Source organism: Archocentrus centrarchus, chromosome 6, assembly GCF_007364275.1.
Source record: "Archocentrus centrarchus isolate MPI-CPG fArcCen1 chromosome 6, fArcCen1, whole genome shotgun sequence".
NCBI lineage: Eukaryota > Metazoa > Chordata > Actinopteri > Cichliformes > Cichlidae > Archocentrus > Archocentrus centrarchus.
This window is the reverse complement of record NC_044351.1, coordinates 27,830,556-27,848,594: the sequence shown is the minus strand read 5'-3', so window position 1 is coordinate 27,848,594 and position 18,039 is coordinate 27,830,556. Positions and strand designations below refer to the sequence as shown.

The window sequence follows — 18,039 nt, the reverse complement described above, 5'->3', positions numbered from 1 at the left end:
CCCATCCATCCAGGCAGCAGCCTAAGCAGAGAAGCCCAGACCTCTCTCTCCCCAGCCACCTCCTTCACCTCCCAGGCCAGCTGAGAGATATAATCTCTTCAGCGTGTCCTGGGTCTGCCCTGGGGCCTCCTTCCAGTACCTCACCCAGGAGGCGCCTAGGAGGCATCCTAGTCAGATGCTCAAACTACCTCAGCTGGCTTCTTTTGATGTGGAGGAGTAGTGGCTATACTTTGCCGCTTGTATCTATGATCTTTTGGCCTGCCTTTGAACACCTCGGTGTTCCCCAGATGAGCTGAAGGAGGTAGCTGGGTCTCCCCAGCTCCCCAGGTCTGGGCTTCTCTGTTTAGGCTGCTGCCCCCGCACCGGCCATGGAGAAGTGGAAGAAAATTAGACATTTTTTCTGGTGAAAACTTCCATGTGTCATTATGCTCTCAATGCATCAGATTTCAGATATGTATTTAAAGGCCAGGTCATGTTTATAATTGAGAACTGGTTCTCAAACTTTTTACCTGTTAAAATAAAGGTTAAATAAAAATAAATTTAAAAAAATCATTAAAGTAGAATTTAACAGTTTTATCTTTAAAATAAACATGACATATTCGTGAAATTATGTTACTCTTCTGACTGACTGCTTGACCTAACTCCATGCCCTATAGACTGTAGAGTGCCTCATCAAAAGTGGTGTACAACTAGTGGGTGCTAACCATTTACACTGTTTGGCCAAAAGTAGTGGGCCACCTACACATTACACCAACAGGAGCTGCTTGGCCATAGAAACCCATGCTGGAACGCTCCTGATGCACAGTTTTTGTGCTGATGTTAATGCCAGAGGAGGTTTGCAACACTGCAGTTATTGAGTCACCAGAATGATGGTGACTTTTACGCACTACATGCCTTAGCACTTAATAACCCTGCTCTATAACTTTACATGGTCTGCCAATCATGGCTGAGTTGCTGTGGTTCCTAAACACTTCCACTTTGCAATAATATGACTTACATTTAATTATGGAATATCTAGAAAGGAAGAAATTTCACAAACTGACTGGCATCCTATTACAGCACCACTCTTGAATTAACTGAGCTCTTCAGAAAGACCCTTTCTTTCCCACATGTTTGTAAACTGCATGGCTAGGTGCTTGTGGGAATGGTTCTAAAAACGCCTGAATTCAAAGATTAAGATGTGTGGCCTCAATACTTTTTTCAAAATAAGATGTGCTATACCATCATGCATTGCACCAAAGAAAAAAATGACAAATGTGAGTATTAAAAGGCACACATCACAACAACAGCGACACCAAAGTAATAATAAGAATTAATTAAGAAAACACACTCTATTCATCACCAAAAAAAGCACGCCGCATTCTTTTTTTTTTAGCAGATGTACTTCTGTCAGTTTCTAGCTGTGCAAGAGCAATGATGTAAAGTGGCACAGAGAAAATTTGCTGTTTTAACACTTAGTCGATAAGTTCACTATAAATCCTATTACACTGAACTCCTTAAATAGGAAGTAAGCAGTATTAAATGACACAATCAACAGCTGCTTTAAACTGACTCTAACCCAAAGAAATATTTAAAATTTCACCCTGTGCACCCTTGTAATAAAAGATGTTACAAATAATTTGGGGACTGTATAATCACAAGCTATGGACTGCAAAGAGGGTGTCAGAAGGGGGTTAAAAGAGGCACATTTAACCCTTTTCCTGATATTTTACTAAGCCTTTCTCTAAACCCACTTGTCACAGATACACTATATTGCCAAAAGTATTCGCTCATCTGCCTTCACACGCATATGAACTTGAGTCACATCCCATTCTTAATCCATGGGGTTTAATATGATGTTGGCCCACCCTCTGCAGCTATAACAGCTTTGATGATCTGGGAAGGCTATCCACAAGGTTTAGGAGTGTGTTTATGGGAATTTTTGACCATTCTTCCAGAGGCACATTTGTGAGGTCAGACACTGATGTTAGGCAAGAAGGCCTGGCTCGCAGTCTCTGCTCTAATTCATCCCAAAGGTGTTTGATAAGGTTGAGGTCAGGACTCTGTGCAGGCCAGTCAAGTTCTTCTACACCAAACTCACTCATCCATGCCTTTATGGACCTGCTTTGTGCACTGATGTGCAGTGACGTTGGTACAGGAAGGGGCCATCCCCAAACTGTTCCCACAAAGTTGGGAGCATGAAATTGTCCAAAATGTCTTGGTATGCTGAAGCACGAAGAGTTCCTTTCACTGGAACTAAAGGGCCGAGCCCAACTTCTGAAAAACAATCCCACACCATAATCCCCCCTCCACCAAACGTTACACTTGGCACAATGCGGTCAGACAGGTACTGTTCTCCCAGCAGCTGCCAAACCCAGACTCATCCATCAGATTGCCAAACAGAGAAGCATGAGTCATCACTTCAGAGAACATTTCTCCACTGTTGTAGAGTCCAGTGGCGGTGTGCTTCACACCACTGCATCCAACGCTTTGCATTCTTACAGTGGTGATGTAAGGTTTGGATGTAGCTGCTCGGCCATGGAAGCCCATTCCATGAAGCTCTTTACGCACTGTTCTTGAGCTAACCTGAAGGCCACATGAAGTTTGGAGGTCTGTAGTGATTGACTCTGCAGAAAGTTGGTAACTTCTGCACACTATGCACTTCAGCATCCACTTTGTCATTTTACACAGCCTACCACTACATGGCTGAATCGCTGTCATTCCCAATCACTTCCATTTTGTTATACCACTAACAATTGACTGTGGAATATTTAGTAGTGAAAAAATTTCATGACTAGACTTGTTGCACAGGTGGCATCCTAACACTGGAATTCACTGAGTTCCTGAGAGCGACCCATTCTTTCACAAATGTTTGTAGAAGCAGTCTGCATGCCTAGGTGCTTGATTTCATACACCTGTGGCCATGGAAGTGATTGGAACATCTGAATTCAATGATTTGGATGGGTGAGTGAACACCTTTGACAATATAAAGTATTTTTGAAAGATCTTCTTCATCTGTAACCATTACATAAGTGTGTCATTAGTTACTGATTTCTCTTAAGACTTGGATATCTACAGGCATTTGGAAATGGGACAAAGTGGGTTTAGCAGAGCATAATATGCCAAAGAATATAATTTCCCCATAGGAAAGTTAGAGGAACGATAATTACAATATGTAGAACTCTGACTTAGATTCATTAGTGCCAGGCTATATTTATCATTTGGGTTCAAGGTACTATATTCTGCTAATGCATACTATAAAAAATACTTTTTTGTTTTGTTTTTTAACTAAAGAGCAGACATTACAGTTACTGTTGGCATCTGTCTTTTCACTGCGGTTGATCTGGCAGTCTCTGATCCACTTTGACAATGCAATGGAAGTAAAGCAGTAACCAGCATATGTTAGTAATAAAAAAATGGCATGAACAAAATCGACATGTACCTTCTCCTGTGGTAATCTGTACCACATGTTGCTAGTTCAGCCGGAGGCTGAGCAAACTCATTCAGCTGGACTGACAGCCTAAAAAGACTTTTAACATTTAGGCACATTTTAGGGAAAAACTGTTTGGGACTGTATGTGTGGACGTCATTTTGTTGTTGATGTCTGACACTTTTCCCATTTAGTCACATCACCAGCATACACCGCCATCCATTCCACAGTACAGACCACAGTTACAGACTGTAGTTCAATCTGGAGGAGATCTGTTACAGTTCAGACACATATGTCTGAATGTGTAGCATGTGCTCAACCCAGGCTCCCCAGTGGGGCCTTCCATGTCTAAATTGACAGAACTATATGAGCCCTGCCAGATATGCAGGGCGGGACAAGGTTACCTCAACTCAGCACCAGCTCTCCTTCTAGGAAGTGGTGGAGTTTGTGTTATTTCTTATATCAGCAGTGAATGAGAAAGCTGGACTGAAATAGACAAGGGAAATGGAAGAAGCAAAATAGAGGGAATGAGAAAACTGGCAGCAGCATAAATGAGGCAAAGGGGAAAAGACAGAGAAATAAGTGAGGAAAGACAGAGACATCAATTCATTCACATCTTGTTTAGACTTAGGAAAATCAGCTGATAAATCTTTTAGGGCACATCCTATGATTGAGGCAATTTCACAGAGGAAAACAGAATGAGAAATAGTGTATTCACTTTATGCAAGTAGGCATACATTAACAGTATATGCAGTGACACACATATACTCTGAAGGTCAATAGTATAAGCACAAATGGGAGGTAATAGGATACTGGTCCAGTGGAAAGAATTGGTACTGTTTGTCTGAGAACTGCCCTGACATGTGCATGTCTTATATTCCATTCTTCATGGGCAACTTTACATACTTTATTGAAAAGTACAAAAGCACAGAAAGTTTTGCATTTTGTGTTTTAAAAAAATCCTGCAGATTCAGTAAAACAAGACAAAATATAAAAACAAAAAGGGAATATGTTGTGATAAACGGCTTGATTAAACAGCTTTCCTCAGGTCATTAACTGCATTAAGGCCAGGCTATTCCAAAACATAAAATTGTCAGTCATTCTGTTGTTGATTTAAGTCTGTGTTTTTCATTATTGTTTTGTCATATTGTTTAACCTCTCCTAAGCTTCAGGTCATGTTCTGATGCACTGAAATTCTCCAGTAAAAGTTTTTGGTTTGATTTGGAATTCCTTGTTACTCTAATAATTGCAAGGCACTGGTCAAGCTACAAAGAGCCACAAAACATTATGCTCCCTCTACCATACTTCACAGTTGAGATAAGGTTCTGTTGCAAACCTGTAGTCCTGTGCATATTTTGTCTTTTTTTCCAAAAAGTTACAACTTTTATCTAGTCTGTCCATAGAACATTGTTAAACATTCTACTTTTGCAAACTTAAGATCTAAGGGGATTGCAGAATTTAAGTCTAAAACAGTCAGAAAAAGAGTTACTGATTTACAGGTACTGCCGATGAGGCAGGTTGATTGAAAGTGGGCATATTCAAGTTGATGTAATCACGTTTGGTTGTTTTCTCAAGTCTTAAGGGTCCCACTTCATTTTAATCCAATACCACTGAGCAGCGTAAATAATTCAATTCCATTTTATTTATATAGCACCAAATCACAACAGACAGTCGCCTCAAGGTGCATTATATTGTAAGGTAAAAACCCTACAATACTGAATGTTATTACACAACAAGTGGTGCAAATCAGTGTGTAGCTTGTGTACAGTATGTTTAACCCAGCAGAGTGAGCTTATTTTTGTCACACGAACCAAATGGGATGTGCTGATCCAAAACTCTGTGTCACTCCAATAGAGACCAAAATTAAAGAACTGGATATCAAAGGGGAAAAAGTATAAGCTGATATGATCCATGGTCTTCAACTATGACATAAACGCTTAACTAATCTTTGAGTGCAGGTGAAGGCTTTCATAAGTGTTGAGTCATATCCAATACCTTTGTTTTTCTAAATACTATAAGTTGGACTTTAAATTTAACTTTGAATATGTAATTGGGTCTGACGAATCAAAACTGGCGCTAAAAATCTTATATATAAAAAGAAGAGCATATTTCTTTCAGACATTTTGGCTTAGTTTTTTTTTTTTTTTTTTTATCAGAGGTCAAAATACTGTTGGTATCAGTGCATTATAAGTACTAGGCATTATAAAGTGGTATCAAGGCAGCCTTATAATAGTAATAGAATTTCAGTTCCTCACATTGATTTCTAAAATCACACTCATATTTGCTCCATAATGGCTCAGTGACAGAAAAAAATGTGTTCACCGTGACTAATTCTTGGTAAATGTTTAGGACACCCAAAGATTTGGAGATAAAATATGACAAATATTCCTTAAACGATATAAGAGTATTTTTTTTATATCTAGATTATAGCTTAGTTTACCATAAAGAAAAACATAGACAATCTAGTTTATGTTACTAAGCAAGCTATAAAACTGCTGATATGTGAATTCTGTTACCTTAGACAAAGGCAGGTAAACCTCCTCTTTCCTTTCATTATGTGAAGCTTGCAATCTGTCAGCTGTACCTTTATATTTACCTTTTTTATTAACTTCCAAGACAAAAACGAATAAACATATTCCCCAAATTAATTTTTTTCAACTTTATTTGACAGGCAGTTTAGTGTGAAACACTGGTTCTGCGTGGCTGGTTTAGAGGAAACCAACAGTCCTGATTAGTATAATCAGCTAAAAATGACCGCAGTCATCTAGAGGAAGCAAACTGTCACTGCAAACAGGTTTCACACAGTGAAATGATTTGCACCATAACTGCCTCTCATCTTAGTCTTACTGTGATCAAACAACAACAGGTTATATGATACAGACCTAAATGTATTAGCACAGTGTGGCTTGTTATCAGCGCTGCTCACAACACGAGATGGCGCATTATGTTTGCTGAAAGCCCGCTCTGCTGATTACAGCACTTATCTGATGGAAGATGATGTAAGTGTTGTAGTGCATGTGTGTATTTGTGTGTGTGATGCATGCGTGAATCTCTTTGGGTTATGTAAATATCTTGGAATTTGGTTCACAGTTCACCAACTGTGAATCTGGAAATGCCCTGGTATGTCCTGACGTGCAGCTATCTATCTCTATCACACATGTCTCTTTTTCTACCAGTGACAAAACAATTTCTGAGTTTTGCTCAGCTCACTTCAAAGAGGGGGGGGGGGGGGGGGGGGGGGGGGGGGTTCAAAGCTTGTTTACCAGTATCTTCTTCACATTTTCCGGCCAGACTGGATGTTACTTAAATGGGATCATTTCCCTCTATACAACAAAAGGAATTCAGAGCTGCAAAAAAAATGTAATAGATACTGATGCTTCACCCAGCTAATCCACTTGCTGGTACTTGTTTGTTCAGACTTTTATTCCTGCTATAATAAGAAGGAGACATTGCTTGTATAGGTCTCATCTGTCACCCACAGCTTCTCTTATGGATTTTTCCTGTTTTGATCCTTGCCATCTGTGCCTCTTTCTCTCTCATTGTTTTTCCTTCCAAAGTCGACATCTTGAACAATTCCTTCTTACCCACAGCTTTACTACATGAAGAGTAATTATCAAACTATTCTCGTCTAGCAGTGGTATATTTTCATTGTTTACCTATGATTCAGAAAACTGAAAAAAGGTAAACTTTCCATCTGTCCTTTGGGAAAACGTACTAAAAAGTACCCAGACAATTTGGTCCAGAGGGAACTAAATCTACCCCAAAGACAGAAATAAAATGGCTAAAGCTCCCTTGATAATGTCATCCAGGCATGAAAAGAAATTGTGGCTCTTTTCCACTGGCAGTAAACAGGAAACTAAAAACATTATGCTGAGTGATTTTAAAGCAATAAGTGCACACTTTCTGGGTTAACATAGTCAGGGTCGTAATGGAGTAAATCTCTTTTTGGTATGAAAGGTCAACCATAAAAATGAGAAAAAACAGCTAAATTAGTCAATGCTGCAGCAGCTCCAGAAGTGTTTTCTCAAATGACATCACATAGACGCTCAGGGGGTTTTACCCTTGAAGAGATTGTTCATAAATATTGATTGATTTGGAGCAGATTGTATTGTTCTGTTCTTCAAAAAAAAATAATGAACAACAAGGCACAGTTTCATCAAGTCATCACTGAAAAGTCACAGAGAAGAACTTTGATGGTATGATCCAATTATGTTTTTGTGCATTTTCTGTGTGCAGTGTCTGGAGTTTCACATCGGTCCACCAGCTAATTGTACCAACACCTACACACTCGCATGCGCACACACACACACACACACACACACACACACACACACACACACACACACACACACACACACACACACACACACACACACACACACACACACACACACATTAATGATAATATGCAATGGAAAGTTTATGTACAATTCAGTGATGTGCACAAGAAAAAGGATGGCTGCAAAAGAACAAACAATAAAATAAATACAATCCATTGCAGGCACTGCCAGCTGGGTACAGAATTAACCACAGTTTATCACTTGTCTCCTCTTAATCAACTGAAGCAAACTTGGCTGGAACTCCCCCTCATTGTACCAGACACCGTGTCACATCAGCATTCCTCACCCACCCCAAAACTTGCAATTAATACCAGATCTGCTCCTGGCCATGTGTAGCTCTGTCTGCGTGTGAGTGTGTGTGTTTCCATTTTTGCCTGTGTTTATTGCTGCCTTACATGAACAAGTGTATGCTGCTGTGTCAGGGTTTCCCTAGCACAGATATATTATATCTTACTTCCAGACATAATGGGGACTGGTCTCCACCAGTACAGAATGGTACCGCAGCTAATGGCAGTCATTCCTGTCTGCCTGACTTCACCACAACACACGCACGCACGAACGCGCACACACAAACACACACACATATGCATATACCAGGCACCAGCCTCACGCAACAACACCAGCAACTGAATAAGAGACAAAAGACCTGTGACTGGAACATAGTTCGACCCGTACTCTTGCACCTCTGTGATGAGTGTAGAACCAATGTGACTAAAACAGCCAAAATTACAGCAGTAAAGTGTCCCTGTTGCACACACACCACTGCCTAAACAAATGGATGATTGCTTTTCTCGTATGATGGCAGAAACTTTACACATGTGAATGTTAAATGCTAAATGGAGGACCTGATGTTAGACTTTAAAAGGACAACCCCACCTCGGTTATGCACTTCACACTGTAATGGCACAGTGCTCTCCAAGGGATGTGCTTCAGTGCTGTAATTTACTATTTTTGTGCACTCCTTTTCTCTGTATTTGCCTTTTCAGTTGGTGATTTTACACTTTTTCCAGAGTGCTTTTGGACCCAACTCATAGAGGTGTATTCTTGGGCTAAAAAGAGTGGGCACTAGTGAAAGCAAAGGTTTTTTTGTTTGGTTGTTTTTTTTTTTTTTTGGATTGTTTTAAATCATGCAAGAAAAATAAGCATGAATAGAGAACAATGCCACAGAGCAGCAGGCCTGTTGTTCAAATGATCTCAAATTACCTCTCAAGAGTGTTGTATTTCCTAAGCAGCTGGCAGCACTTCCACAAAGATGCAAGGTGTTACGGCATTGAATTTCTGATGATACACCCAGTGTTATATCATTTTGCATCTCTGGCTTGCATCAATAAAAATATTTTCTGTCTTTTTCCATCTGCTTAGATCATGGAATAATCATTAGCTGAAATATAAAATTTACAGCATTCAGCTGTAAGACAACACCTGTAATGTTGTTACTTGTTACACAGCCTTTTGAAGTGCTGCTACTGAAAATCTATAATATAAGCACAGTGCTCTTGCATTGTGTTATGATTTCCACCAATATGTGTGCTTTTCTGGGTTTAAATGCTCCACTACTCTGTTTTCACTAGCTATCCATACAGTGGTTTTATCAGAAATCCTATTTTCTCCCAAGGTCAAATGCAATGTGACACTCACAGCAGTGAGAGTTGCCACCTATAAAACCAAAACAATGTCCTTAAAGACACCTATATATCCTATAATAGATACAGTAAAGAGCAGCCCCTTTCACAGTCAACTGTTTATGAAAGAAAGCTGATTATAGTTAATGTGAGTGAAAGAAATGCCACCACTATACAAACAAAGCAGATCAAACATAGTATGGTGCACTGACAGTTGTCTTTAGGGTGAAATTTTCCTTTAAATTTTCCAACCAAATGAGATTTGCCCAGACTTGAAAGTCATCTCGCACATAAAGTGTGGTTACAAACTGGTCCCCAGGGTGGAACATATCCCTGAGCACTGGATATCACGTTCCATTAGACATTTTCTTGACATGCACACGTCATTAAGGAAATCAAAGAATCACTGTGTCCTGGCTCTAGTGGGAGCCATAAGAAATATCCCACCATATAGAGAAGTTTCCTGTTCTGACAGGATACCACAGCGAAAGCAGGGAAACCCAACACCCACCTGCAAATAACACAAATGGTGAGAGGAGGCCCTGATCTTTAATGTATGCGTGTATGAGTTGGTATGTGTTAGGCTTATGTGGGAGTCTTGCCATATGCTGCATGTTGCAATGCAGAACTGCAATCTGCAGTAGGCCATGGAGCTTCTGTAAGGCTTAACAAATATAATTCATAAAACAACAAAGTAAAAGTTCCTAAATTCTTGTTGTTACCTATGGGCAGAGACTCGAAAAGTTGCTTCTGGCTAAGAAAAGCTGTCCAGCACATAAACCTTCATAACACCACTGATTTTTTAAAATTTTTTATTCTAGACTAACAAAAAAACAAACAAATGCTAATTATTGACCTTCAGCTGATTTTATTACTTCACATAAATATAACATACCTAATGGATAAAGTTTAAAATTGACCGTACTGACATGAAAGCTAACCTTTGCTGAGGTGCTGGGTTGACTGAGTGCAGTCAAGTTGTAGAAAAGTAGCTGAAAACTGACAGATTACACTCTTAGAGCGGAGTAAACTAACTAGCTCTGTAAAGCTGTAAACCCTTTCACATATTCACATCAAAAATATTGATTTTAGGTGTTTTAATGTTTATTTTTAGGTTAATGGTTTAAGAATTGCTACCTAACCCTTTAACGGAATGCTATATTACACTGTATTGCATGATTTCATGCACTATATCACTGTTCTAGCCTAGAGCTTTATGTCAATATTCCATATGCTCCAGACATTTTATTTGCATCTTATCCAATTCACTTACTCAATGCACCAGTGAACACTTATCACACCTCTTCCACAGCTGGAGCCTTGGTGCATGCCAAGTGGCCTGAGTATACCTAGTGAGTGAATCTTAATATTTATTAATGTGCAGCTAGTCTTCATACTCTAAATGCTGATGTTTTATTGTGGGTTTTTTTTTTTGGTGTGTGTGTGTGTGTGTGTGTGTGTGTGTGTGTGTGTGTGTGTGTGTGTGTGTGTGTGTGTGTGTGTGTGTGTGTGTGTGTGTGTTTTAGCATTTTGACATTATTACACAGTGTTTCAGTGTATGTTGCAGACATTATGAACACATATACTATGCAGAAGGGTGACAAATTAAAAGAAAGCATTTATAAATGAGTAGAAAAACACAGCAGATGCTTCCATACAGGTGCACTACATGGTACAATTAAGCAATTATCATCCAATCATGCACTGTAGCATGCATAAAACTGCTGAGCATTCTCAAATTATTCTGAGTTTGTCTCAAGATAGCATAAGGGGGAAAAAAATCTAAGTGACTTTAAAAGGAGCACAGATGGCAGGAGCTTTAGTCATGAAGAATACTCAACTGGCTAGTGTTTCATTAAGAAATTGAATCTGCAGTACATCTCTCAGAAAGACATTTGAGTTGAACATAGAATGCATTTGATAAACATGATGCTTGCATGTGAGTGTAATATGAAAAAAAAGAAAGAACAGGATCTCTTCCTCAGGTGACTGAGAATATCTGTGCAGCATGTGATCAGACTGTCAGCAACAACACCAACAATTACATAGAGAGGGATATTAGAAGGGTTGCAGTGTATAAACCCCTCATTACAAAGATGAGGTTCAGTTCAGTGGTGCAATAAAAAAAAATTTTTTAAAAAAGCTTAGGCACTGGTCTACAGAGATGTGGCTACATCCAGATGAATTATCCTTCATTGTGTTCTTGACAAGTGAGTGAATGCATGTGTCAGGCCTGAATGTTTGACCCCTACAGTGAAGGTGATCTTTAAGGTGAGTGGTCAGGATGACAGCGCCCCATCCATAAGACACAAAGGGTTATAGAATGGTTTGATGAGTATCAAAACGTGAATCATTTGCTATGGCCTTTGCAGTCACCTCATAACCCCAGAATTGAACGTTCTTGGGAGAGTTTGAACAAAGAGTTAGATAATCATGGCACATGGTGACTTTACACCATACTAAGGCACTCTGTATTTTTTTTTCTTTTAATTTGTTGCCTGTCTGTAGATGAGTTTGATTGTGTTCTACAATCCTGTACCATTGTGAACAAATAAACAAGGAAATGGCAAACCAACTGACATGCACTTAAAACAAGGGGCACAGTGAAATGAAGTACTATTCTCTTCTGTGGGTGATTCATCAATACAGTCAGTCTTTCTAACTTTCTCTCTCTCTCTCTCTCTGTCTTTCTCCCTCTCCCTCTCTCTATAACTCAGTTTTATTTGCATCACTCTGCATAATGCACGACAGCACATACGTCCCCCAGGGCCTTTTTTATTATGTAAACCTGTTGCAAGAGGAGTCACAGCAGTGCTTTTACAACATCCATCAAAACAGAGGGAAGAATGTCTTAGAGTGGTTTCTGATGTATTGATGGTTAAGAGGTAGCGAAGTCAGAATACAATTAGACTTGTCCTTTGAACTCAGTTATTTTCAAAGATAGACAAAAATTATTCTTAACACTTGGAAAGTCTGAGTGCTGTGTAATAGAATCAGTAGCTGTACACAGAAAATAAAAATCCTCACTCTAGGTGAAAAGAATAGAAACTCATCTCTCCAGTGCATCACTGCAGGGAGAGCCCCTTTTTACTGAAAGCTCTCAGAGTGAATCACTAAAGCCAGGGATGCTGGGCCCATCCTAATTATTTTGTGCATTAACAAAACAGCCACATGCAGTATGACAGAGAACAGCAGCTCCAGTCTAACCCTGCACAATAGAGGCAATCTGGACAAAAGCTGATCTCCCTTTCACATCAAGATGAGTCAGTGTTCAATTGCTTGCAGCTCTTGCACTCATGGGAAGAACTATAGCTGCAGGAATCCCATATTCCTGTCATTTAAACTTTCACAGTTCCTCATAAGGGAAGGGGCTGCAGGAATCTCGCAGAAAGTGAATCTGGGAGAATCGAAGGTACTTGTTTATATAAATCTTCAATGTTCTGACATTTTTGCACTGTGCTTATAATTTAAAAAGAAAAAACTGCTGTGAGAAGAGAGAAGTGACTCTGCAAGTGACAAATTTTAAAAATTTGTGCATATACGAATGTGAAGTGGCGAGGGAGTTCCTGTTAAACTGACTTACAGTATCCATAACTTACCATTTGCATTCTTCCCGCAGATCAGGTGTTGCCAGAGCTGCAAAGAGCCCCATATCTCCGCATCACTGTTAACGGCCTGGTCCAGGGTCTCCACAGTGAACTTAGGGATCCCGTTATCCCGCTCCAGCAGCGCACTGCGCAGCACCCGCGCATATATATCGCGGAAAAGGTTCTCCATGCACGCGGCCAGGTAGATCGCCGCGTGCTCATGGATCCTGACTGCAACCCTACTATCGACCATCCACCTGAAGAAGTTCCCTACGTTAAAGATGAGTCCGCAGCGCGCCGACTTGCCGCGGGTGAACTTGTCGTCCTCCGTGCTCATATTGTACAGTGACAAGGCACCGAGGGCCGCGCTGATGCAGTTCATCGAGACAGTCCAAGACAGGACGATCTTTATGGCACTTTGGATCTCATATTTGGTACATTTGGCGTAGCGCAAACTCAAGCGCTGCGCCTCCTTGGCGACCCTGACCAGGGCCCGGCTGACCAGAACCGAGAGCCTGTGCAGGACGTCCTGCTGAGGTGTCGGGAGGCTCATCTCCTCGTCCTTGCTCAGAGCGCTCGCCACTTCCCCGAGGCTCCACGGCACATCCTCAAGCTCGGGTAGTTTAGCGCATTGCCCGGTGTACTCCAGGATCTCGGCGTCTTCGACCAGGACCGTGTTAACAGTGTCCAGACTGTTGTGTCGACTGTGCATCGAGTCAGTTAAATGCCAGTAATTCCCCCCATGTGCCTCTGAGCAGCACAGCGACGCACTGGAAGACCTGAAGGAGTCGGCGGCTCCACCATAACCCGAGTCTAGCGTCAAATCCTCCAGGGTCCTTGCTACTGTCTTGCTACTCCTTGCCATAACTGCACTTCATGCTGTAAAAGAGGGCTTAGAAAAAGTGGAGAAAAATATTGACGGAGTTTGGATACACAAGCGCCTTCCACGAGCTCTGCTTACTAAAACGTTTTATTCCTTTTCTTTTCTTTTTTTTGTTTTTTGCTTTTTGGAAAAGTCCATGCAAGTATAAAGTTTTAAGAGTAGTATCTCCCTACAGTGCATCAACAGTCACACAGTGCCGTTCAAGCGCAGAGGCTGACAGATGGAGGCGGGACCGCGGAGAACCGAGAGCAGCTGTGAACCAATGGACTTACGGGAAGAATCAGCAAAGCGTTTTAATTGGATCAATAAAAAATACATAGCTCATGATAAAGATTGTTAATATGAATACAAACAGTAAAGACATGAGCACTGTGCGCATTTTTTCTGTTGCCTACGCCTGGAAAAGCTTGATTTCTCAAAACTCTTGACGAGCATAACCACACGTTCTGTGGAATGAGCTGTGTAACAACAGACACAAATTGCATTGAATAAGAAATCTTATAATATAGAAGCAGCTGCTTTTATGTAACCACGTTTAGAGGACAAACCCGCCACAGGCCCAGACTTTTCAGTTATTTTCTGAGGGCCCATGTCTGATCGTAACATGACTCAAGACCATTAATAATAGATTGCATGCATAATGTATCCTTCTCTGTTCCTCTGGAGGAGAACTCATTGAAAAGATCGGAATTACTTTCAAGGTCATTATCTGGGATCTCACAGGGTCTAACGTTAGTTTCTGTGTTTAGTTTTTTTTTCCCCTTCCCATTGGCCATCGTGGCTCTGCAGGATCTGCACGAACACCTTAAATAAAGCCACAATGTAGCAGTACTCTTTACTTTCGAGTAACAGCGATCGTGTGTATCGTTACAGTAAAATGCAGGCTACTGAAAGAAATCATGGACAATGTAAGACATACGAAAATAAGTTCGGTGGAAATAACTGTACATTTTTAGGTTCAGTGTTAAAAAAAAAAAAAAAGTCTCACTGTAATTAATCTAAACCAGCGGGATTTATATTTCAGATGCAGTACTTTCTGTACTGGACAGCAACTTGGCTAAGTCTCCCTGGAGCAACAGCGAACCCTTGTGTTGTGTAATAAAACTTCAGTTTATTTGTCAGTGGCAAAAAGAACATTTTTAAAACTCACAAGCTCTAACAATAATGACATAATGCAACTAGGATTGAAAGAAGACATTGCATTGTACAGTTAAAGTGGCAATGTGCAAAGGAAAAGTGCTGCACTGTCTTCTACACTAAACTGCAGGATGCTGCGTTGAGCAGGATGACATGCACAATTCTCCTATTCTAAAATCCTGGCTTTCTGTTCCACACTGTATATTATAAAGTGCTGCTGGTTAATAAATCATTCAATGTGAGGCCAATTCCATTTATGACGATGGAGAAGCTGCTTTCGCCTACTCTGCTGCACATAGAACTAGCTTTCTGATTATCATAATAGATTAAATGATTATAACAAATTAAAAACTTCTTCTCATGCACTGGTTTCCTTTCCATATATTTTTAAGTCAATATTATGCAAAATGGCCTACAGAGACGTGAATACAACATAGCATTTAGTGTTATCCGTGAAATCAGTCAAAAATGCGTGCTGTTATTAAGGTAAGCATGGCATATACAAGCTTGTGATAATATGCGAATATTGTGGATATTTCTTGCACACTGCAGTCAAGCATAATCCTGTATTGTTCTGCGATTATGGGATGTCTGCAAACAAATTCCTATTTCTCCAAAACCAGCTGTCTTGTGAAATTTCTCTGGTCTGCATGTAAATGGTGTAAACATAACATTATCTTTATACATAAAGCTTTGGAGAAATGCTAAACAGTCCAGAAGAAAAGCAAATAGGTTGGGAGGAGTCAGATACACACTAAATGCAATAGAAATGAGAGGGGGGTAGCACACATACAAGCAGTGTGTAGCATGTCAGCAACAATGAGGATTCTTGTGCGAATGGGCAGACAGTCAAGTCCTTTACAGTGATGTAGACTGATGCAGATAAAATGAGGCTGGTCCACCTTTATGTATGCATGTGCTTCATTTGATACTGTCACACATTTTGAAAAGCTGTGCACACATTAAAGCTTTACAGCTGTATGTCCTCTTTCTCCAGGTTTACTGAGAAAAATGCAGAGAGCGCCTAATTGATTTATGTCAGCACTCTGTATTTAAGGGGGAAAGCTACAATGCTTAACCTTTGCTTTTTAAAGTAAAATAGCCAGGATAGGCTCCAGCCCCCCTGCGACCCTGAATTGATAAGCAGAAGATGGATGGATGGATGGATGGATGGATGGATAAAACTGCTGAAGATCAGATCATTTGATATCACAGCTTAATGTAACAGTTAGGTGGATTGTAATAAAATCTGGTATAGATATTCATGCTTTCCTTTGGATGTACTGTAACTCTGTAACTCTGAACTTATGGCCTTCATCACACCAGCAGCCAACTATCATTACTCAACAGCATTGTTACATCATACTCTTTTTTTTTTTAGCAGTCAGTCACTGCCAAAAGCTTTGACACTTCAACCACTGAAAATGAAATTTTAATGCAAAACCCCTCAAAGTTCATGAAAACTGACTGGCTCAATGGTAAATACTAAAAGAAATAGAAAAAGTTGAGTTTGATGCTTCACAAAAACAATTTCTGGTTAATACTGCCATCTAGTGTCAACTTGCATAAGTGTAATGGCATGTTTTTGACTGGACAGCATTTTTACTGCAATCTTTACAGCAACCTAACTTTCTTAATATATTTCTAGATATACCTAGAGAAAGCTATAGGCTTTCCAGAAATTACTGGAACTGTTCGACTAGAAGGAGCCAGAAGGGTGGGAAAAAATGACTTTTTCAGGAATGGTTGAGGTGCATCTTTGAGAAGTCAGAAAGTAACTGCAGAAAAAGCCAGACATTGGCAACAATTATGTTCAAAGGCACTCAGCAAAAAAGAAAAAATATTTGACTGTAATTGTGAAAAGCAGTACACGCCTTACCCACACTGCTATGGGGTTCTTGGCACATCCATTGTAATTTTCTGCAGAAGAGATGGATGTCCAATCAAGGACTTCTGAAGCACCCAGAGAAAAACACAGACTGTCAGAAAGTTACAGGATTTCACCTCATGACTACATCTATTACAGAATAGCTATAGTCCAGACTTTACTGCCTTTGATTAAGCTTTATTTTCTGATTCACTGAGCAGGCTGCTTCAAGCTGTTTTTCACTTAGAAAATAGAAACAGAAATTATCAGGTGTAATGCACATTAAAAGCCATACATGATACTTACTAGAAAAGGAGAAATGTTGTATAGCTTCACAGGTCTGCTTGTGAGACAATGATCTCACTTGACATTCTGCCCCAGGGTGATACAACATGTTCTTCTTACTTAGTACAGCATGCCATCTTTGCTCCAACCCTGCCATTTCTGGGAAATGCAAAATATCATTAACATTTTTTTTTCTTCTTTAAAACAAAAAGATAACAATTTACATTAACCTTTCATTGCTGTAAAGAGATAAAATGGTAAGAAAATATTTTAGCCTGTTTAAATCATACCTAAAATGTAATAACCTATGCATAATATACATTCGTTTTGCCATGCTGTAAATTAAGAGCTAAAAAAACTACACTGAAGCTGGTTGTGCTGGCTCACAGACCATCTGATGTGGTGTGTATATTTAAACACAGGATGAAGCAGGTCCTTCCAAAGGGTTTATTTGTGACAATGCAGATGGAGGGTGGGTTGATGGATTGATGCATAATCTGTTCTATACATCCCAATAAGAACAAAAAATTACGATTAAGGATCAAACCAAATAACAAAACTATCATGCTACTGAAAGGATTCAGTACATTAGGATAATATGAACTTACATCACTAATGCATCCACCATCTTACTATTTTCCTTTTTTTTTAAATATAACAATACAAGGACTTAGTGTAACACAAAACACACATTAAAGTCAGGAAATATCCCTTTATATCTTATGGTAATCAGTTAGATAAAAGGCAGAGTCTTCTTAAATTACAGGTTCTTTGTTTTTAGTCTGGTGGTAAGGGTTGAGTTATATAGACTATATAGAGCTTGACAGGTGTCAGGATATGCTGCGTGCTGAAGTAGTTCAACTCATTTGCTCAATTTTCATTTTTCTTACACGACAAGAGACACAAGAA

The 18,039-nt window shown here is 39.8% G+C and overlaps 1 protein-coding gene across 2 annotated transcripts in view; it reads right to left on the bottom strand.

Moving 5' to 3' along the window:
* btbd11b (BTB (POZ) domain containing 11b) overlaps positions 1-14,034 on the bottom strand; it is a 67,315-nt gene extending 53,281 nt beyond the window's left edge. For both annotated transcript variants that reach the window (XM_030732497.1, XM_030732496.1), the window contains exon 1: positions 12,971-14,034. In XM_030732497.1, coding sequence (XP_030588357.1) covers positions 12,971-13,823 — 853 coding nt within the window. In that variant the 5' untranslated portion in view covers positions 13,824-14,034. The remainder of the gene's footprint in view (positions 1-12,970) is intronic.
* Between the last annotated feature and the right edge of the window lie 4,005 nt (positions 14,035-18,039).